This window comes from Mirounga leonina, unplaced genomic scaffold (genome assembly GCF_011800145.1).
Source record: "Mirounga leonina isolate KUSES-001 unplaced genomic scaffold, KU_Mleo_1.0 Mir_54, whole genome shotgun sequence".
Taxonomy (NCBI): Eukaryota; Metazoa; Chordata; class Mammalia; order Carnivora; family Phocidae; genus Mirounga; species Mirounga leonina.
The window spans coordinates 6,395,700-6,419,214 of record NW_023270812.1 but is presented as its reverse complement, the minus strand read 5'-3'; the positions used below and the strand labels follow the sequence as shown (position 1 = coordinate 6,419,214).

At 36.3% G+C, this 23,515-nt stretch overlaps 1 protein-coding gene across 1 annotated transcript in view; it reads right to left on the bottom strand.

Annotated features, from left to right (window-relative positions):
• The window catches only part of PACRG (parkin coregulated), a 321,973-nt gene that overhangs the window by 241,498 nt on the left and 56,960 nt on the right, over window positions 1-23,515 (bottom strand). Inside the window, exon 2 of the mRNA XM_034991992.1 lies at window positions 2,474-2,608. Coding sequence (XP_034847883.1) covers window positions 2,474-2,608 — 135 coding nt within the window. The remainder of the gene's footprint in view (window positions 1-2,473; window positions 2,609-23,515) is intronic.

Sequence of the window (23,515 nt, the reverse complement as noted above, 5' to 3'; positions counted from 1 at the left end):
AGCCTTCGTCATGCTTCGGGACAGTGGCTCCTAAGGATTTCAGCGTCACAGGAAATTCTGATGAAAGACATACCACTTCTTACTACTTAATTACACACGCCATTTCAGGCACTCACAAACCTCTTGGAGTCCCAGTGGTGTCACAAGGAGGATGGAGAGGGGACCAGTATTTTCCTGGGAAACAGAGTTACTCGGGAGACTTCACCAGGGGGTGAACTGTGACATCGAGACCTATGCTCTGTCCATACACAGGAAGGAAGTACAGTGCAGGGTCAGGGGTTGTTTTGTTTTTGTTTCCTGGGGCATGGGGAGGGGGTAATAGTCCTGCTTCCTTCAACATTCAAGGCCCCTTCCTCAGGTATGGTGTCCTAAAGAAGCCCTCTACTCCCTACCAAGTACCAGGTTGTCCCCACAGCACATGTACCAAGGAATAAATATGGATATATTGAGAGACTGTTTACAGGCCTATCCTTAATGATTTTAACATCTTAATTTCAATATTAGAGTAGTACAAATGATGTGGTTGGCGGAAGCCTACAGGTTATAGGATAAGATGTTTCTTTAAATGTATGCTATTATTTTACCACTGGCAGCAATAAATTGCTTCCTTTTTATTTGGGCTTTTTAGCTTGCTGAATCAGGACTATTGTCAATAGTAACTTAAAAGAATTAATAAAACTATAAAAAAGAAAAGATGTTTATATCCCTTCTGACTGTTGGATTATCAAAGATAAAGCAAAATTATTCATCCTACGTTTTCATTATTTTTAAGATGAATTTTTCCGAGTCTCTTGACACTTCTAAAAGTTACTCATAAGATTATTTGAGCAGGTCAAACTAATTCTATAAATTTTTTTATTGATATAATTTTTAGGGGCTATAATTGCTTAAAACACCAAAATCTACTGGCTTTTTAAAAAAGAATTACAGCATATTCTTTTACTCCGAAGGAATGGGTCTTTTTTAAGTGTGTGTGTGGCTCCCAGTGGAGCCAAGACAAGTAAACACAAAATCCATGTACCTACTCAAATATAAACAAACCCAAAATCACAGTAAAATTCTGGGAATATGTACTTCCATCAAGACTAAAATATCTGAATCACTTATACTTGCTATAAGTTTTTCCTCATTATATGCACATTGTCACATAACAAATTCACATTTTAATAGAAATGATTAAAAGCAAGATAGTGATGTCCTTCATCCTCTCAAAAAAATTATGACAAAATTTAATAACAGGGACACCTTCAGATTTCTATTACCAAATAGTTTGTAGTAATTCTACGTTCAGTAACTGAATAACTTATGGCTGCTTAAGATTTAGAAATGTTTGATAATTCTATGAAAACATTTAAAGACATACCAGAAATAATGCAAACAATTCTTTTAGTTGCTCCATACAGGAAGGAAAAGGTTAATTTTGATGAATTTAAGTACTTACTTTGATGAATTCTTTACTTTGGTCATTTTAATTTTTAATGTAAATTTATACAAAGTACAAACAATTCCTGCCTTCACCTGCAGACACTACTGTGGGACTTTAAGTGGGTCAATTGCTTTAGTGAGATGGTATTTGACAAACACCTCTTATGTTCCTCACCCTGATGTGATACACACATGTGCCACTCTGTTTTCAGGCAGAGAAGCCCTTTTAGCTGATAAATATCACCCAAAGTAAGGTCCTTGATAACAAAAAATAATTAAATAGCAGAAGCTGGTGAGAGATCAGCATTCGTTTTTCAAATTAAATGTAAAAGCCTTCTCCCCTTAAGAGATTGGCAAGTTTTTACAAATAACATCAGTGAGCCTTTTAGAAAGAAACACGGCCACATTAGAATGGAGTCATTAGGCAATACATTTATTTTGAAGCCAATTAACCTTTTGTCAGAAGAATGTCAGTGCCGTCATGGTTTCAGCGTGGAGGTCAGCCTCTAACCGGGCCCGTATGACGGCCACCGCGGTGGACACATGCCGCAGAGAGAGAGAGAGAGAGAGAGAGAGTGCAGCGACCAGAAGCAACCTTCTTTTGTATTCCACTCTGCATTTCCAGGGAGCAGACAATTTTGACCTATCCATTTAGGTAATTAAAGCTTCCATTTGGAAGTGTCCTGCAGGAAGGTGAAATTTGGGGGAGATAAATGGCTATTGCTCTCTGTATTCAGCCACCAGTTCCATCATTTGATGGACTGCCTGAAACAGGCTCCACTGCCAGGTTCTCATAAAAATAGAGATGAATTGGGCAGCAGACAATTCTCTGAGGCAAAGCAACTCTGTCATTTTCTTTTTTGCAGGCTATAATTTAATGGTTAGTCAAGGTGGACAGCTGACACAGGGGGGCTTTCTCTAAGAGCTTACCCACCATCTTCCGTTCACCGAGAAATCACTCCAGTTTATTTACTTAGCCAAGTTTGTTTGGCATTGGGAGATGTCACTCCAGGAGCCCAGCTGGTCACCCAGCTGTGCCCTGACTTACCTTCCATGCTATTTTGTTTCCTTTCGAGTCATGCTCAAGGGCAATTGGGAAGTCTCCTCGTTCATAAAATTTTCGAAATGCTGTGGGCTTGGTTGGTCTTTCTTTAAATGCTCCTGCAGCTGGAGGGCCTCTCACCTTTAAAGAAAAAAAAAAAAAATAGGAATCAGGTTTTGGAAAATAGCAAAAAATGCACAGTAAAAAGACTTTTCTTAAGTTTTAGTTTATATAAAATATTCTGGAAGATAAAAACCAAACTGTCTAATGATGGACAACAGCAGCTTCACTAATACAATATTTAAAGAAGAAAATTATTTTATAATCATTAAGGGTTTACTTTACTTCAAGCTACTTTAGAAAGCATTCCTGCAAAAAGTCATTTAAAAAATATCACATTATAAGGAAAAAAAGTCTAAACTTTTGTTTAAGTAAAAATTTTAATAGAGGCCTTTAAGTTCAGAATGTTAAAACTTTTAACATTTTTAATAATTGCTAATTCTAATCTCAGGTCTGATATACTTTGTGGAATACCAAAGTAATACATTTAAAATACAACCTTTAGGGGCACCCAGGTGGTACAGTCAGTTAAGCATCTGACTCTTGATTTCAGCTCAGGTTGTGATGTCAGGGTTATGAGATCGAGCCCCATGTCAGGCTCGGCTCAGCAGAGTCTGCTAGGGGTTCTCTCTCTCCCTCTGCCCCTCCCCCTACTCGCTTTCTCTAAAATAAATAAAAAAAATACAGTATGACCTTTAAATCTTTCTATATACATAAAATGTAAAATATGTTCTCATGTTGTGAATATTAACAACAAAACTATAAAAATGTTATATAAAATTATAACAAATAAGAGAATTTAAAAAGAAAATGTGCATATATAATAGCATACATTTGATATTACGAATTTATGAGAAAGTAACATTAGATTACGTGAGAATCTTTCATCCCCCAAATTGAAATTTTCTCAAAGAAGAAACATTTCATTTTTTTAAAGATTTTATTTATTTATTTCAGAGAGAGAGAGAGAAAGAGAGAGAGCACAAGCAGAGCAGATAGCCTGCCTGACACAGGGCTCAATCCCAGGACCCTGGGATCATGACCTGAGCCAAAGGCAGATACTAAACCCAGGCACAGCAAAGAAGAAACATTTTATATTGAGTTATTCATATGAAGAATATCTTTTAAATCTGCATTATTTACATATGAATTAATACATTAGTTTACAAAATTGAAAGTGATTAGTGAACTATTTAGAAAATTACAGACCACTGATTATTTTTCTCTGAAAAAAAAGTAAATACTAGATATTTACTAGTTTAATAAAAACAGATTATCTTGTTAATTCTGAATATGGACAAAATAGCAAATAATTTATGTAATATCTTAGTATTTTAAGTTACTTGATATCATGTTAATTTTTAACATTCATGTAAAAAATTTGAATTTTAATAAAGAAATATGTAAAAATACATGTAATATAACAAATATGACAAATACATTTTATCTGATGCACATAGAAAGGCTAATACTAAGAACTGAGTGGGGTATTAAAATATTAAGATGATTAAATGCTGAACTAGAGTTGAAGAGTGAGGTAACACAAAGGTATTTATTAGAGTTTATTTTTTAACTTTTTACTTTTTTAAAGAGAGAGTGCATGTGCGTGCCCGCACACACATGCAAAGTTGTGGGGAGGGGCAAAGGGGGAGAGGGAGAGAGAGAATCTCAAGCAGATTTCCCACTGAGCATGGAGTCCCATGTGCGGCTCCATCTCAGGAACCTGAGATCATGACCTGAGGCGAAATCAGAAGTTGGATGCTTAACCGACTGAGCCACCCAGATATGTATATACATACATACACACTTAAAATGAAATATTCAGCCATAAAACAAGAAGAAAACCTTGCCTTTTGTGACAACATGGATGAAGCTTGAGGGCATACTAAGTGAATAAGTAAGTCAGACAAAAAGACAAATATTGTGTGATCTCACTTACATGAGAAATCTAAAAGAATCGGACTCATAAAAACAGAGAATAGATTGGTGATTGCCAGGGTCTAGAGGGTAAAGGTGACATCTACTGATTGTCTTTTTTCATTCGCTTTTTGAGCTTCCTGATTCTTGGTGTGATAATTGATTTTCTATTGAAACCTGGACATTGGCGATTGTGAGACTCTGGACCTTAAACCTTCTGTTTTAGTTGGTTTTTTCCAACATATCTCTGGCGGAGATGTGGGGAAGGGTTACTAGCTCATTACTGTCAGGTCGGGGTGGAAATCCTGGAAGCCGACCTGGCTGCTGTTGACTCCACAGAGGGAGTTTCTCATTGATACTGGGTGAAGGTGGGGGCTCCAGCACCACTAGGCCTCCAGGGACACCTCCTGGACAGGGAGGAGTAGGAGCGCCCCATGACTTGCTGCCCACACTGACACCACAGAAGGGGGCGGCCTCATTACTGCTGGGCAGTGAAGAATGACATTCCCGCCCCACTAGGAGGCATTCTCTGACAGCACCCCAGCAGAAAGGGCTAAGCACTTATTAGTGCTGGCTACGGTCAGAGTCCAAGCTACCCTCACTGTGGGTGCTGAGGTCCTCTTTACTGTTCCAGTAAAGGATGAAAGGCTCAACTCCTCATTGAAAACATTCAGCTACAACCGTCATGTAGATCTTTTGTCTGCTTATCATCTGCCAACCATCCTTTCCATTTTTCTAGATGCCAAGTTATCATTTATGCTGTTGATAGCAAGCCTCCCATTTGCTTAATTGACCAAAATTTTGCTATAGTATCCATCTTTGTCCCTTTTCTTTGTATTTATCTTAAAATCAATTTCTCTTTTTCCTTTTGTCTCTTATTTGAAACATACTCCATTCTTTCTGATTCTGAATTCAAAATTCTAATCGTCCAGACTTTTCAAAGAATGAACATATTTCTAAGAAGCCTAGGGGGCTTTTTATAAACTATTGATAGATAATGTATACTTCCTCTTTCTTCCCATAAGTTTTCGTGGACTCCTTACAGAAATGATTCCATGCCTACAATTCCATGCAAAGTCTTCACTTAGTTTGCTATGCAATCATTCAACAGTGTGGAAATTCTTTCTTCAGTGTCTGTTATCCTCTGTATTTATATTTCTGCCATTTACTCATTTTAAAACACTATTTTTTTGGATTTTCCTACAGACCCATTCCAAATTAACTCTTGGCATCTCAAAGTTGTAATTTGAAAGCTGACTGGTTAAACCTGTTAGTACCACATGGATATTATCTAATTGTATGCAGATGCTCTGTCACTGTCCCTGGATAATATTTTTTCTGTTCCCAATACATATATACCTACTTAACCTAATAGAAGGCTAAAATATTTTTTTATATTCCACACATAATCCATTCCAACATTCCAAGTAATTCTAAAAATCTCTACATGAAAAATCAAGTAAATAATAATCTTTGGAAAGGTAATAAAGATATTACTACTGGAAATCACACAGATGGATGTAGGTTGACTAAATAAAATTAAAAATAAGCAAAAATACTGTTAATAATCCTTATGTACATTGCATATTTATCAAAGGACTACTGTACATTTTATTAAATGTCTTAAGAGGACCACTGAAAATTTTATTTAATGTCTTAAGAATTTTACCCCAATTCATTATAAATAATATAGAACAAATAAAGAACCATAAATCAAACTAGATTTGTGGGAAAATGCAGTTAGGATTTGCCTGAATGGGGGGGGCTGTCCATAAACCAATTAGGAAGAATGAGTGTCGCAGCAGAATGCTTTTAATAAAATCTAATGCACTTGGGAACCAAGATATTGAATGCACTTTGAAGTGACTATGAATGACACAGTACTTTATATGCCTACATTTACTGAATGCTAGAATGGATTTAGGATGTAGAGCACAGGCTCTGTCATATGGTCACAAAAACTAATAATAATTAGTAGGAAAGAATTTTAAGGTTCTCTAAAATTCTTCATCATATAGTTGAAAGTTTACTTTTCAATAGTTTTCAATAGTTTCAATAGTTTTCTAGTCAATAGTTTTATTTTTTAGCATAAACTGAAGCTGCTAAAAAAAAAATGACCTTTACTTCAAGTGGGAAATCTATATTGTGTTATTCTAATTAGTCTGTTTAGCCAGCTTACTAACATTGAAACAGTAAGATGCAAAAACATTAATTTCCTATTTTCATCAGCCTTTTTTTTAAAGATTTTTATTTATTATTTATCTGAGAGAGAGAGAGCACATGACAGAGCACAAGCAGGGGGAGTGACAGAGGGAGAGGGAGAAGCAGGCTCCCCAATGAGCAGGGAGCCCAATCCCAGGACCCTGGAATCACAATCTGAGCCAAAGGGAGATGCTTAACCGACTGAGCCACCCAGGCACCATTCCTATTTTCATCAGCTTTAACCTGAAATTTGGTTTCATTGAAAGCACTGTGGTTAAGCAGTTGGTGGGGAAACATCCAAGTGATGGGGGTAACCTATTTTAGGAAGCTTATTCTGCTGAGATCTAATGGGATGGCCTGGAGTCAAGATGATGAGTCTGAACTTTACTGCAGTGGTCCAAGCACAAGGTAGCAAAGGCCTTAAATTAGGACACCATCAAGAACAACAGCAAAATCTCTTAATATAACTATTCATTGTTTTACAAGCACTATTGGTTTCAGTTTTTGACAAAATCCATATGAAATGATCCTCATGGACAAGAAAATCGAAGCTTCAATAAACTGGCAGAAATCACAGAGTTAGTAAGTACTAGGAAAGAGACCCCCAGTGCTTCTGCTCTATAGGACATGTCCTTAGTCACTATACTAGCAGGCTGGGTTTGGGCAAAAACCTAGAGGGGAATTATCTAGGGCACATGACTGATTGAATGAGGCGATCCAGAGGCAGAGATGAAATAGGCTTCTGACAATAAAGATGCAAATAATCAATTTGTTACATGAGAACTTACATGAAAAATATACTATGAGATGGAGGGAAATCTTATTAAATCACTTCGAATTCTACCACTTATTGCTAATTTTGTGTTTTTTCCTTCTAGAACATATGTACAAATATCATAATTTTTCATTTTTATGTCCATTCCATTTAGTGTACTTTTTCATGTAGTGTAATATGTTTTGATGTTGCTATGGAGAATTTCATTTTTTTGTGGCTAAGCAATATTCCACCATTTGAAATTAAATTTGAAATTTATATTATTTGATTTCTTTTGCCTTTTGTAATCACATTATCATAAACATCTCAGGGATATCACATTTTCTCCATTTTATATTACACCCTTCAGACAGAGTCCATCATATGGGATAATAAAATCAAAATTTATATTTTATGATTCTTGATGAAATTATTTGCTAAGGAGAACAGGTCTTCTGTCTTAGTCTGCCTAGGCAGCTGTACCAAAATACCACACACTGGATGATTTAAATGACAGATATTTATTTTCTCACATTTCTGGAAGCTGGATATCCATGATGAGGGTGGCAGCGTGATCAGGTTCTGAAGAGAACCCTCTTCCTAGCTTGCAGACTGTTTACCTTTCAAGGTGTCCTCACATGCCAAAGAGTGCTCAAAACAGGTCTGGTCTCTCTTCCTCCTCTATAAGGACACTAATCCCATCACGGAGGCCACACTCGTAGGGGGGCCATCTCATAAATCTAATCCCAAAGCCCCACGTCCAAACACCATCACACTGGGGGGTTAGTGCTTCAACATAAGAAGTTTGCAGAATATAAACATTCAGTCCATGACACCCTCCTATTGTTCCCTTTGGATTACTATGTTTAACAAATGAGGCTGAATATTTTCTTATTTTAGTATAAATGCTACATGCATACATTTGTGAAAGTATGTTCATGTCTTTTCCATATTAATATCAATTTGTATGAATTTTTTTCTGTCGACAGATATTAACCATTGGTTGCATTTACGGTAAGTATCTCCTCGTCTTCTTTGTTTTCCATTTTTACTTATTTAGCATTGAAAATTTTTACTTTTTTTTTTTTGTAGAAAAGTTTGTTTTTTCTTTCCTTGCTCTTTTTGTCTCTGACTTTGAGCTTCTTTGTATCATTCCTCTGTCAGGATATTGTGACTGCTGTGAATATTGTGAATACTGGCTAATTAAATCATGTCCTTCATCTCCTTAAAACCCACAGATGATTTCCCACTGACATGCACTCCCACTGTGCAGACATTTGGAGGCTGACTGTGATGCCTCTGGTTACTCCTCACAGGCTCCGCCATCAGTTATGCCCCCATACTGGCCGTTCTCAAATACGGCCTGCTCTCTTCAGGCTCCATGATCTTCCTGTTCTACCAGCCACTTATTCTCCCTCACTCCTTCATCCCTTTCACTCCTCCTCCTTTTTCTCTTGAATAACCACCAATCACCTTCATGACTCAGCACAAACCTCACTAATCCTAAGAAGCCTTTTCTGACAGGCCATATCCCTACCTTGGAGTGGGATTAAGTTCTTCTTCACATTAGGCCTGGAATGCCTGAAGGACAAACTAACAGTAGACACCAGAACAATCTGTATGGAGATTATCAGGGAGATCCGGGCTGTTTATAAAGTTTGCCTGTAGTCAAGTAGTGGGTTAAATCTACAGAAATTGGCAAATTTTTTCAAAGAGAAAGTAAGTATACAGTGAGAAAAAGGCTGAGAACTTGAAACATTTCCTGAAAACTTAATAATAAGTGGATTCTACAGGAGAATAGGAAGAATGGTCAGAATGGGAGCAAGAAAATGGGGAAGGGATGGGATAGAAATCAATGAATGGGAGTAACAAGTTTTTTAATGATATAAGTGGGCCAATTAGGACGAGGGTTAGTTCTCTGAAAATTAAGAAGTTATACTGGCATGATGGGATGGAAAATAGACTACAATGCACTGAGGGATGAATGAGGAACATGAAACCAGATGTAGTCTTTGGGAGCCACCCTACCCCATGAACTGTCAAAATCTGAGTTGCTAGTAAGGTAGAATTGTTAAAGTTGAGCAAAGTTAATTGTGATTGGAAATGGAGAAAGAAAAAAAATATTAATGGGATATAATACTGGAATTCATAAACTATTTAATCACTTATGGAACTGGTATAGATTTTAGAATTATCTAAAATGGCCAGAGAAACTTGTGAAGTATAGGTTTTTCAGTGTTAGAAACTCATAAATCTGAATTCAAGGACCTATAGTCATATACACTAAAATATTTCTTAGAAACAGAGTTAAGAAATTGTCTCTAAAATAGATCCTGCTTATGTCATTCATTTATTGAAAAATCTATTGAATACATAATATTTCCAAGTCACTAGGCTTGGTATTATTGGTGACAAAGAGGTAAGTCAAATATATTATCCTCAAGACATATATCATTTAGGAAAAGAGATGAGAATATTCCCCAGACTCTTCTATAGAAATAAGCAGGTGACATGCCACAGAAATGCCACAGAAAGATATATAGAATTCTGCACACTCAGACAATAAAACATTTCAGTTTTAAGACATTATTTCTTTTCATTAGAAAATGTTATTTGGTTTTGCAAAATACCTATACTTTTCAGTGGAACCAGGCAGAAATATATTTTAATTTCCTATGAACTTGAATTCTGTACAATTTCGATTAGAAATAATTATCTGAGAATTAAGGTTGCTGTATCACAGATTTGTGTATTTACAACTTTTGTAGCTATTAACGATTAAATCAGAACCAATTGCTTGTATTTTCTGTACATTTCTTGGATCTAAGTAACTATCAAATGTTACCAATTTTATGACCGCAAATTCATTACTGATGAGACCAATACATATTTTCTTTTTATGCAAAACCTCTCACATTAAAACCCACATTTTCTCTTTTGAAATTCACTTGTATACATGAGAAAATTTTGATTAAAATCTAAGGGGGGCGCCTGGGTGGCTCAGTTGGTTAAGCGACTGCCTTCGGCTCAGGTCATGATCCTGGAGTCCCTGGATCGAGTCCCGCATCGGGCTCCCTGCTCGGCGGGGAGTCTGCTTCTCCCTCTGACCCTCCTCCCGCTCATGCTCTCTGTCTCTCATTCTCTGTCTCAAATAAATAAATAAAATCTTTAAAAAAAATAAAATAAAATAAAGTAAAATAAATAAAAATAAAATCTAAGGCTTGTGTGACACTTAAAATGAGATAACTTAGTCTAAAGTGCTTATAGAAACTAGTTTAAATATGATTAGAATAAATAAAAACTAAAATTAGTATTGTGGGTATTATAATAAGTTATAATTAAATTAGCATTGTCAGATGATGATTACATCCCCGCCCAAAGAAAAACCCAAGAAACTTATAATGTAGTTTTTCAGATAGGTAGAGTGAGGATACGGTGTTAATAAAGATAGAAATATGGAATAAAATGACAAATATTTCAATCAAAAAAAATCTCGAAGACTTCAGTACTAGACTTAACTCGTCTTATCGACAATAAATTATGCCCTGCCTTGTTCTCAAAAGGATCTAGGGTAGCTCGTGCAGATATACGCAGTACAGAAGAAAGCATGAGCGTGGTGCAGATGAGTTGGTTCCATACATTGTGGGCAAGTGATTGTACTATTTGGAGCCTCAGCTTTCTCATGGGTCAATAAAAAATTACACTGGGTGACCTCTAAGATCCTTCCTACACCTTTATAACCTGACATGAGTATTTATTAATTCAACAAATATTAAGGACAAACATATTATCAGAGAATCCACCCATCTGTAGAGCTAAGTGGAATCTCAAAAAGCACAAAAACTCCCTGTTGGAATCCACAGGGGCTATGGAAATACATCCCTGTTTACATTTCAAGGCTTATTTTTCTCAGCTCTATCACCTTTATAACAACCTCAGTTTCATAAATTCAAGACTTCTTTCAGGCTACGATCCAATAACATGATTTAAAAATGCTTCTGCAACAACTGTATGAAATAAGGAAGTCCCGAAGATAGCTGAGAATATTATGGTTATGTCATTTTAAATTTACAACTAAACTGGAACACACTTGGCACTAAGATTTTATTTCAAAATGTTGTCTCTATAGCCTAAAATAGTTCTGAAAGCAGTATCAGACTACACAGTTTCTGTAAATTGTTTTGTTTAAAGTAATAGGCATCGATGGTCCTTTAAATTCTCCATTGTAGGGGAAAAAAAGGGAGATTGATAGCCTTTCCTAACAAAACGAGATGCAATAATCAAATGATAAAAAAGAAATCTTGACAGTTGAAGGCTAAAAACGTTTACTCAAAAGCTGTTCTCTCCTTGCAGTTAAATATGGGAAAAGGCCACATATTTAAGTGCTCGAGTGTGATTCTTGCTATCAACTTGTCTCCAGAGAGTCATCAGAGATTTCAATTTAGACTATGCTGTTTAGCATCTGTCTTGTAGAACTGATAAAATGCCTGAATGCCTGAGACAGCTTGGCTAATACACTGTCACACCCAACAGGAAGGCCAAAGAAATGAGTGAGCTAAATGTGAAAGGAGAATATAAATGGGTAAGAGTTTAAAATACATTCTATTCCTCCTATACCTTTAATGTTGAAAGCGTAGTAAATAGTTTATATCTAAATGCACATCTCCTGTGTCTTGGAACAGAGTTCTTTCTTACTGAATAATTAGAGTAAAAATGTTATTTTTGTATATGTGAAGAAACTGTGACTATTCACATCTTACATATCATGAATGTTTTAATAGAAAATGTGAAATTCCTTGTGTCTAATGATCCAATCTGATATTCTCCAGAAAAAACAACAACAACTAGCTATTTAATAGAAAAAAAAATTTTTTTGGAACTGTCTACAATAAAAGATATATTTATATAGGTAAAAAAGAGTTCTGCTTTCCCATCAATCTACTGGCTCCCTCTAAAATAAAGTACTTTGAAAGTTCATGTAATTATAGAGATGTTAAATACACTGATTATAAATTATAAACTCTAATGGACAGATAAAGGAGGAAAAGAATGTGCAAAAACATGTATGTTATCACACATACAAAGCACACATATTGCAACTTAACTGGAAGATAACATGATAAATAACAAGATTAGAGTCTGATCAAAGGGGAACCCTCCTACACTGTTGGTGGGAATGCAAGCTGGTGCAACCACTCTGGAAAACAGTATGGAGGTTCTTCAAAAAGTTGAAAGTAGAGCTACCCTATGACCCAGCAATTGCACTACTGGGTATTTACCCCAAAGATACAACAAATGTAGTGATCCGAAGGGGCACATGCACCCCAATGTTTATAGCAGCAATGTCCACAATAGCCAAACTATGGAAAGAACCTAGATGTCCATCAATAGATGAATGGATAAAGAAGATGTGGTATACACACACACACACACACACACACACAATGGAATATTATGCAGCCATCAAAAAAATGAAATCTTGCCACTTGAAACAACATGGATGGAACTAGAGGGTATTATGCTAAGCGAAATAAGTCAATCAGAGAAAGACAAGTATCATATGATCTCACTGATATAAGGAATTTGAGAAACAAGGCAGAGGATCATAGGGGAAGCAAGGGAAAAATGAAACAAGACAAAACCAGAGAGGGAGACAAACCATAAAAGACTCTTAATCTCAGGAAACAAAATGAGGGTTGTGGGAGTGGAGGGGGGTGGGAGGGATGCAGTGGCTGGGTGATGGACATTGGGGAGGGTATGTGCCATGGTGAGCGCTGTGAATTGTGTAAGACTGACGAATCACAGATCTGTACCCCTGAAACAAATAATGCATTATGTTAATTAAAACAAAAAGATTAGAGTCTGATCAGTCTGGATTTTTTCCACCACAATTTCTACCACAGTTCATTCAACCAGTAAAGAAATGTTAAGAATGTAAAAGGAGAAGAGGAAGGAGCAAAGATATACCTAAGTAGGACCTAAGTAGTATCTAAGGTGTACCTAAGTAGTCCATCTCAAGTAAAATTAGTAATGCTTCATCCACTATCCAGATGTAATATGTTTTTTAATTTTTCTTTACCTCATATTTTATTTTTTAATAAATAAAGTACATTTTTCCTGAGCCAAGATCTTCATCTGTGAATGCCAGCTGAAGTTAAGCCAGCTTGTGGCCACAATAAAGCCAACTAGTCCCACATGGAGAATAAACTCTTCACCTCTTCTCTATTAACAACAAACCAATCTCGGCCATTTGTCTAACTAACCCCAACTATACATTCACAGCTCGCCCACTCAGATTTATCAGTAGCTTTCTTTACATTCAGAAATTTTCATTCTTCCATAGCCATAGTTTACTTCAGATGTATGAATGCAAGTAATGATTTGAATAGAATTTGTAGGCATGATTTGAAATATGTTGGATATTAGAATTTTATACAAACCTTCCTCATGCTTATAGAAGTAATTCATACACACACACACACACACACACATCCTGAGTCAGTGAGCAGTTTCCTCATGTCTTCCCTTTGAAACATGTTACTGGATCTTTGTTTTTACTATAGAATAAAACATAAGATAACTTTGCCTTTAGAAGAAGTAAGGAAGAGTCCAGAAAACACCCTCCCCTTCCTAGTCTACTTTAGTTCCTTCCTAACTATGAAGTACTAAATCTCAAAAGTTAAAATTATTTCTAGCATGAACACTTTTTTCTTTTTATTCCAAAATCATACAGACATAATATGAATTTCATTTACTATAAAATTAGGGGTAAAAGTGATCCATCAAAAGTGAGCCAACATCTCACACATATCAGAATGGATATCATCAAAAAGACAAGAAATAACAAGTGTCCATCGATGGGTGAATGGATAAAGAACCTGTTGTATATAAACACAATGAAATACTACTCAGACATAAAAAAGAAGGAAATCTTACCTTTTGTTACAACCTGGATGGACCTTGAGGATTTCATTAAAAACAAAAGTTAGCTAAGATAAGGCATAAGTCATGTGGGAGGAAGGGAAGAGATAAATTATAGTGTGAGACAAGAGAGATAATTAAAGAATTTAAGAAAACATCAGAAAAAAAATGTTTCTGGTGAGGAAGATCCCATAGAGGGCAAACTTTATTTCCTGTTTGCAAAAATGGGGGCAAGAAGGGCTCATAGAAGACCTTTCAAATCCATTTGGGATCAGAGAAGCAGAGGAGAAGGGTCCCCAAAATAAATACATAAACAAATAGCACTGGAAACCATCATTCTTTTGATAGCAGAGAAGGAGAAGTATTTTGGATTATAAATCCCAGAAGAATGCTACCCTCTATCCCAACTCAGAAACCTACTTCAGGTTATAGTGTAGGAAAAGCCAACTCATTCAATTGTGAATATTAAAATGCGACCTAGCACAGCATCAAAACAAAATTACTATAAGAAAAAAAAATGTATCAAAGAGCCATGAAACTTACCAATTAAAGAAAAATACAATGCAGAGATAAATACTGTAACCAAATATTTTGTCACGAATTTAAAAAACTGAAAGCAACCACTTCTGTAGAAGACCAAAAAGTAGAAATGTAAGAAATTAAGAATTATGACAGAGAAGAAATAGCAATGTGATAGAAGATGAAACATAAGCTGGAGACTTCTAAGAACAAGTAGGAATTAAAAAATTCAAAATATGCAGGTGAAACTGGAAGAGGTAAAAGGGGAAAAAAACACTGCAAAAATACACACAGATGGGTGCCTAGGTGGCTCAGTTGGTTAAGCGACTGCCTTTGGCTTAGGTCATGATCCTGGAGTCCCAGGATCGAGTCCTGCATCGGGCTCCCTGCTCAGCAGGGAGTCTGCTTCTCCCTCTGACCCTCCCCCCCCTCATGCACTCTCTCTCTCAAATAAATAAATAAAATCTTTAAAAAAAAATACACACAGAATATCAGTGATTTTATTAGAAAAATGGAAATGTGTGAGAGAAATAGTCTGGCCAAGGAGAACTGGCATGCATAACCGAAGTCCTCAAAAAAGAAATTCAAAAGAATAGGGGGAAATACTTAAAACAACCAATTAGAAGATATAAGCTAAGTCGGGCGCCTGGGTGGCTCAGTTGGTTAAGCGACTGCCTTCCGCTCAGGTCATGATCCTGGAGTCCCGGGATCGAGTCCCGCATCAGTCTCCCTGCTCCGCAGGGAGCCTGCTTCTCCCTCTGACCCTCCCCCCTCTCATGTGCTCTCTGTCTCTCTCATTCTCTCTGTCTCAGATAAATAAATAAAATCTTTAAAAAAAAAAAAAAGAAGATATAAGCTAAGAGACCTTAGTTATAATAGTGAAAAATTAAATATATGGAAATAATTTATAGGAAATGTATAATATCTATATGAAGACACTTTAAATATGACTAAAAGAAAGACTTGCAAAATCAGAAAACAATTTTCTGTGATAGAAAAATTACACATCATGAAATGGCCAATTTTACTAAGTCAATTTATACATTTAACACAATCCCAATAAAAATACAACCTGGTTTCTCTTTTCAGAAATAGACAAGATGATTCCAAAGTTTATATGTTAAAATAAGCCAACAAGATTATGTAGGAAATCTTTGAAAAAGAATCAGTGTGTGCAGCTACAAGAATAGAACAGTAACTAGCAATAGATCTAAATAATTATATGCATTCAATATATCACTAAGCAGACCTCAAATCAATGGGGAAAACATGGACTACTCATTAGCTGGTATTGGGACAATGGTATACATCCAGAAAAAAATAAAACTGGATCAATTTTTCACACTTTAGAACAGAATTAGTTCCAAATGGATGAAATGTTTAAATGAAAAATAAAAAGAAACACTAACTGTCCTTAAAAAAAAAAAAAAGGATCCATACAATGGCCTAGAAAGCCTTACACATCCTGCTTCCACCATTTCTTCTCTGGTTTCCCCTCCTACTACTCTCCATAATTAACCATGCTCCAACACACTGGCTTCCCTGCTCCTCTTTGAACACACCAGTTATATTCCTAACTTCGGAAATCTGCTCTGATTGTTCCCTCTGCCTGGAGTGTTCTCCCTTTATATGTTTGTTTGATGAACCCCCTTACCTCTCTTAAGTGCCTGCCCAAATCTTGTCAATGAGATCCACCGTGATCATGCTATTTAATATGAACAGTCTCCCCACCTTGGGGCCCCCAGCCTTCTTATCCAGCTCTGTTTTTCTTTCTTCCTTAGTGTTCACTCCCTTCTAACACACTATGGAATGTATTTATAACATTTATTGTTTATTGCCTTTCTACCCAAGCTAAATTATAAACTCTAATAGTGGATTATTGTTTGTTTTGTTCCTTATTAGATTAATAGTGCCTGGTACACAACAGGTGTTCAATAAATATTTGTTGCATTAACGCATTAATTAATTTGATAATACAGTCGAGGAGACACTGCTGATGAATGTGGAAAGGCTGTACTATTCAATATACGGTGACAAGACAACTGTATTCATGCAAAAAGTAAAGTTAGAGCTCTACCTCACACCATACACAAATCCAATTCCATGTGATTTAAAGACTTAAATATTAAATATTAGAGATGATATGGAGGAACAGGAAGTCTCATTCCTGTCGGTTAGAGTGATACAGTCACTTTGGAAAGCATTTGCATTGTCTGGTAAAGTTGCCATTGCATTCCTAGGAATCTAGGAATTTCATACTTCAAGTGTCCTACTCGAAGGTTACCATCTCTTCTCTTTCTAGCTCAATCCCTATGAAGCCCCAACCCTAAAACCCTTCACTGTAACAATCATCTGCCTCCTCTTCCTTTATTCCCTCTTTCTGCACTTCATGGTTCGATCAGTATAACAACTCGTCCCTTGGACTCCCCTCAACTCCCTGAACACTTTCTCGGGTTAATGCTGCCTAAGTACACTCTGCCAACTCTGTGCTAACACCCATGCACCTAAAAGATGGTACTTTATTACACTCCCCTAATCCTTCTCCCCACTCACATACACGACTGTTCCATGTCATTTATTCTCTGCTCAAACCTCTAGCACCTCTTCCCCACCCACATGCATAGCTAATAATCTTGCTCTTCTTCATTGAAAAATAGAAATGACATCGAGAATTTCCATATGCTCCCACCACCACATCTATGCACTTAACCTGTAAAACATACATGCCTTCCTGCCAGGTGTGCATCAGAACCCATGCTTTCTCATGGCTCACCTTACTACAGCTTTCCATGACTGCCCCTGCCTAAAATTGCATCTTACACCCTGCACTCCCTCATCTTCCTTCTAGAACAGAGTACTGGATGGTGAAGCTTAAATCAAAGGAATGCCATTTATTTTAAATCATTTAAATAGAGGTAAAAAGCACCAGGCCAGGGCTAGTCTGAAAGAAAAGGAAAACAAACACAACTGACATTCATTAATTTATGGAGCATTTGTTGTTCTAGGTTCCAGGCATTTAGGAGTGAACAAGACAGGTAAGATCCCTGCTCTCCCAGAATTTATTATAGAAGGATCAAGCAATCTATAAATGAATGTTTAAAATAAGACAATAGTACATATTAGAGGACATTGTTCTGACATATTTAAAAATTTCTATGTGAGGTGGGGGAGGAAAGAGGGACAAGTCAGAGATGATGCTAAGATCTTAAACTTGATCCTGATCTACAGAAATAGGAAAGTTAAGATAAGCACAAAGTAAACTAGAGTCAGATGGCAGAAAAAGAGCAAATGTATCCACTGAAACCACTCTTTTCAGTTTGGCTTTCAATACTTGCAAGTTCACACACATATACTCTTAAGTATGTGTAGAATGATTGTTTCTCTATAAATCTCACACTCACTATAAAACATATCCTGAAGTATGTTAAATTTATAAGGATCACATATATAAATTGAAAGCAACATGCTAATTCTACCTATGATATATTCCAGTGGAAGAAAAACTGGTTAGAAATATTATGCTTGGGGCGCCTGGGTGGCTCAGTCATTAAGCGTCTGCCTTCGGCTAGGGTCATGACCCCAGGGTCCTGGGATCAAGCCCTGCATTGGGCTCCCTGCTCAGCGGGAGGCCTGCTTCTCCCTCTCCCACTCCCCCTGCTTGTGTTCCCTCTCTCGCTGTGTCTCTGTCTGTCAAATAAATAAATAAAACCTTTAAAACAAACAAACAAACAAAAATATGCTCATTTATATTAATAAAAAAATTCAACTACATCTTTAAATATATATGTTTCTCCTTTAGGAGAAGTTCCTGGACAATACACAATAATATTGGACTAAGGTTTTGTAAGTGATAAATCTTGTCATTTTATTAGAGCTATCCATTCAAATGTAACTCAGTAGTTCAGAAGTGCAAAGTAATTTAAAAGACGCTTTCAGATCTCTTCTGGCTTTAAGTTGTCTTTTGATATGTAGCAGGATCAACACAGATCTAGATAAGACTACTCTTAGAGACATTTTAATGTTAAAGTGCCATTCTTTCAGAAAGCAATTTATATCTTCAGCCTACTTAAGAATGTGTAATAAATTTCGTGTGGAGGGAAAATCAGGTTTACAAGGTATTGAGGAAAGGGAAATATATGGTAAGATTTAAAAGGGCAGTATAGATGATTAATGAGCCAGAAACATTGATTTATGAGGAAAGATTAAAAGAATTAACTATGTATGGAATGACTAAGTAAAAAAAAAAAATTATATATATATATATATATATATATATATATATATATGAAGAAAATTATTTCACTTGTTATAAAACAATAGAACACTCCATTAGGATCTTTAAACCGGACTGGAGAAGGGAGAACTATACAAGGTCCTGAGAATCTATGAGTGTGCACATCTGAATTATCGAGCTCTAATGACATACACGTTTTTAATCCCAGGCCTGGTGCTAACACATCATTGCCAATTCAGGAGCATTTAGTTCATGCTAACATTATACAAGGGGAACAAAGACTTCTTCCAATCATGTTACATCCAAAAACTTTTAAAGATCACTTATACGTATTTTGCTACTTTAAAAAATCATACGAAAACAGACTCTCTAATCAGATAAAACAGAAGAATTGCCTACTATGTGAGATCTGTTTCCAATATCAGTATATTAATATTGGGGAATGGTAGGCCATCAATGTTAAAGGCTAATTTTATGGTGAAGTTTTTACTCCATGTGCAGACAGAAATACTGGTTTGTAGGCCATGATTCAAATTGTGCTAAACTATAATCAAGCTCTCCTTCGATACTTTTAAGAGTGTCTAAATGAACATGCACTTTTGGGGCGCCTGGGTGGCTCAGTCGGTTGAGCATCCAACTCTTGGGTTTGGCTCCTGTCATGATCTCCAGGCTGTGAGACTGAGCCCCAAGTCGGACCCATACTCAGTGGGGAGTCTGCTTGTCCCTCTCCCTCCCCCTCAGCCCTTCCCTCTCTGCCTCTTCCCCTGCTTGCTGATGAGCTCACTCGCTCTCTCTCTAAAATAAATAAATAAATCTTTAAAAAAATAAAGGTACATGCACTTTCTCTGGCCAATCATTTTGGCATACTTATCTCATCCCGTTTATAGGAGGAAATAATTAGTGCAAATTCACGGGAAGTTATTTTCTATTGAGGAAGTCCAAGAGACTTATGAGAACAGCCTAAATTAATACCTAATGATGTATTGAAAAGTAATTAAAGTCATTTATGTAAATTAATGCATGATATTCACATGATTTGAAATGAACCTATTTAATTTTCAAATAGTTAAACATAATTTGATGTAAGAAACCTTACCCTATAACTTAACTAAGAATAATTTGAGACAGTAGGCATTCCTTTTTATCTCTATAAATAAAAAAAAAACAAGCTTATACCTTGAAAATCAACATGATTATGGATTTTTGTGATTTTCTTTGATTTTTTCCTTCAAAAGGTGAGTTTCTAGGCCCCTACAAAAATAGACATGTTCAAATATTTGATATGCCTATAGTTATGCTATAAAACTACATTTAAAAAACTTACGTATTTCTTCGAAACTTTGTTACCTAGTGCTAGAGGAACTAGCAACTGTTTGATAGAAATATTACAAAAATCATTATAGCAAAGGTCAAAGATCAGTTATTCTGAAAATGTCCTAAGCTTTAAAAGTTATGAAATTAAAAAGATAAATAAGTAAAATAAAAGTCTGTCTCATCCAAGGATCAAAAGAGGGGAAAATATCTTTTCCATTCTTCTAAATTCCTTGCAAATAACTAACATATCTTTTTTTTCTTTAAAAAAATTTTTATTATGTTCAATTACCCAGCATATAGTACATCATTAGTTTTTGATGTAGTGTTCAATGATTCATTAGTTGCATAACACCCAGTGCTCATCACCACATGTGCCTTCCTTAATACCCATCACCGGGTTATCCTATCCCCCTGCCCACCTCCCTTCTGTAATCCTCAGTTTGGTTCCCAGAGTCCAGAGTCTTTCATGGTTTGTCTCCCTCTCTGATTTGGATTACTAGGTATTTACCCCAAAGATACAGATGTAGTGAAAAGAAAGGGCAAGTGCACCCCAATGTTCATAGCAGCAATGTCCATAATAGCCAAACTGTGGAAGGAGTAGAGATGCCCTTCAACAGATGAATGGATAAAGAAGATGTGGTACATATATACAATGGAATATTACACAGCCATCAAAAAATGAAATCTTGCCATTTGTAACAACATGGATGGAACTAGAGGGTATTATCCTAAGTAGAGTAAGTCAAGCAGAGAAAGACAATTATCATATGGTTTCACTCATATGTGGAACATAAGGAATAGCACAGAGGACCGCAGGGAAAGGGAGGGATAACTAACATATCTTAAGTTTTACAACAAAAGATCAAATATTTGTTTCAATTAAATTTTTAAGATTCTCATTTCAAAGTTTTAAAAATTCAGAGTACTTGTCCAACACTGACATTGAACTAGCTTTAGTAAGTGTCACAAAAACTAAAGAATAAGCATCTTTATGCCTCCAAACTCCAGAAAACTGAGGTTTGTATTTTCTTTCTAAATCTTGTGGTTTGGGTTTTTAAAAATACTTTACAAACCTAATAACACAGACAACAACATGCTGAGTACTTGTAATCACAGACAAATATTTAATATCAGCTTCAGACAAAGGTTTACCTAGGCAAAGAGAGGCATATACATATATATGTCATATATACACACATGTAGTTACATATATACACATGTAGCCATATAGACACATGTGTGTCACACATATACATATATGTGACACATATATGTGTACGTATATATGTAGCTACATACATATACATGTTAGGCCTCCTGTTAGGTTTTTGTTTTTTTTTTACAAGCATTTACAGAAATTAGAAACTTAAAAAAAAAACCTCAGTACAACTCCATCAATCAAACATAGGGTATTAATCTAAGAAATTTGCTGACACAAGGAAACATAAAGTGCTTGTTATTAAACACTGCCAATATTTTGTAACTTCTCCACCAGGTAATAAAACTATAAGTACAGAGTACATCAGCAGCCCTAATAAAATTGGTAGGTCTTCTCAGTATGACAGGGCAAGGAATAAAACACAGATGAGCTACCCATAAATGAATAACCTAATATCAATCACTTCTTATCTGCTATCATGCAAAAGTAAGAGCAGATCACATACTTATTTTTCTTCCTAGTATAAACCATTACTCATGGCAGAAATTTCAGTATTTCTACTTGTAAAACTGCTACTCTTTTGTGTCATTTAAAACGTCATTTGGAAATTATAATCAATATATAGTTCATTGTGCACTATATTTGACTTAAAAGAACTCTGCACTAACAATGCATTTGATTTCTTTTTTTTAATTTCTTTTTTAATGAAGTCTAAATTAACCTAAGTGATACAATGCCATTGACAAATTTTATGAACTTTGTTTATACTGGATCCTTGAACCACTCACAAGGACTACCTCCAAAACATTAAAAAGTGAGAGGGAGAAATTTAACAAAAATTGCATTAGTGCAAAAAATGATTAGTGCTATAACAATCGAACCCCCAATCAACTTTTATTGCATGAAACCCATCAGAATTTTGTTTCTTCTGATCAAAGTCCAAAGCAGATATCCCAGCCTTCTATCTAAAGGTAGGGAAGAGGCCATGTTGAAGAAGGTAAGAAGAGTGAAGACATGGTATGAGAACAAAACAAACTATGGCCATCCTTGGCAGGGAGGGAGTCTGTGGCTCAGAGAAGGTCAGAAAATAGACATTCACAGCAGGGAGCCCATAAACAGGAAGGACAAATCTCCATAATATTTGTCTTTGAAAGTGACAGAAACAAATTTCATAAATTCTTAACACTGGCAGGACTTAAAGCCTGGAATTTTAAAAATCGGCAGGCTCTGCCCTGGGAAAGCCTGAAGGGTGTTAGGAAGCAGAGTCCCTGCCCTTAACGAGACAGCATGACAAAAAACTCCTGCAGATACAGCTATAGAACCAGCAGTTGGAAAAACACTAGGGACAGATGGGAGGAAGAGTGATTTGCTCATCTCAGAGCACAGCCTGGGGAGACAGGGATCACGGGGAGACCAACCACTCAAGGAATAAAAAAGCTGGCAGGTGCCATTTCCCTCTCCTACCCCCTAGCATAAACAACAGCCATTTGAGGGAACCAGCACCATGTTGATATTTGTTACCTTACTTGCTTATACCAAGCCCTGCCCCCTCCCCTTTGGGGGTTCTGCCCTTCCCAGTCACATGCACTTGAATCCCAGTGCTGTGGGCACCTCCTGCACAAGACCAGTGTAAACCCTGCCAACATCACATCTCCTGACCTGTGTGTTTTGTGGGACCACAGTTCTAGTGGCAGTGGGGGCAGGTCTCATTTCACAAGCATATCACTGCACACCTTGCTACCCACAATAAGCAACTGGATTAAAGGAAAAAGAGGCCAATACTGAATAGCAGAGTACATGCAACACACATAGATGACATTCTCTAAAGCGCCAAGCCCTGGGGAACAGGGGACAATGCACTACAGGGCACTACAGGACCTCTTCTTCATAAGACTATTATCATTAAGAGCAAGAGAAGTAGCTGACTTTCCTAACACACAGAAATAGACACAGAAAGTCAGGCAAAAT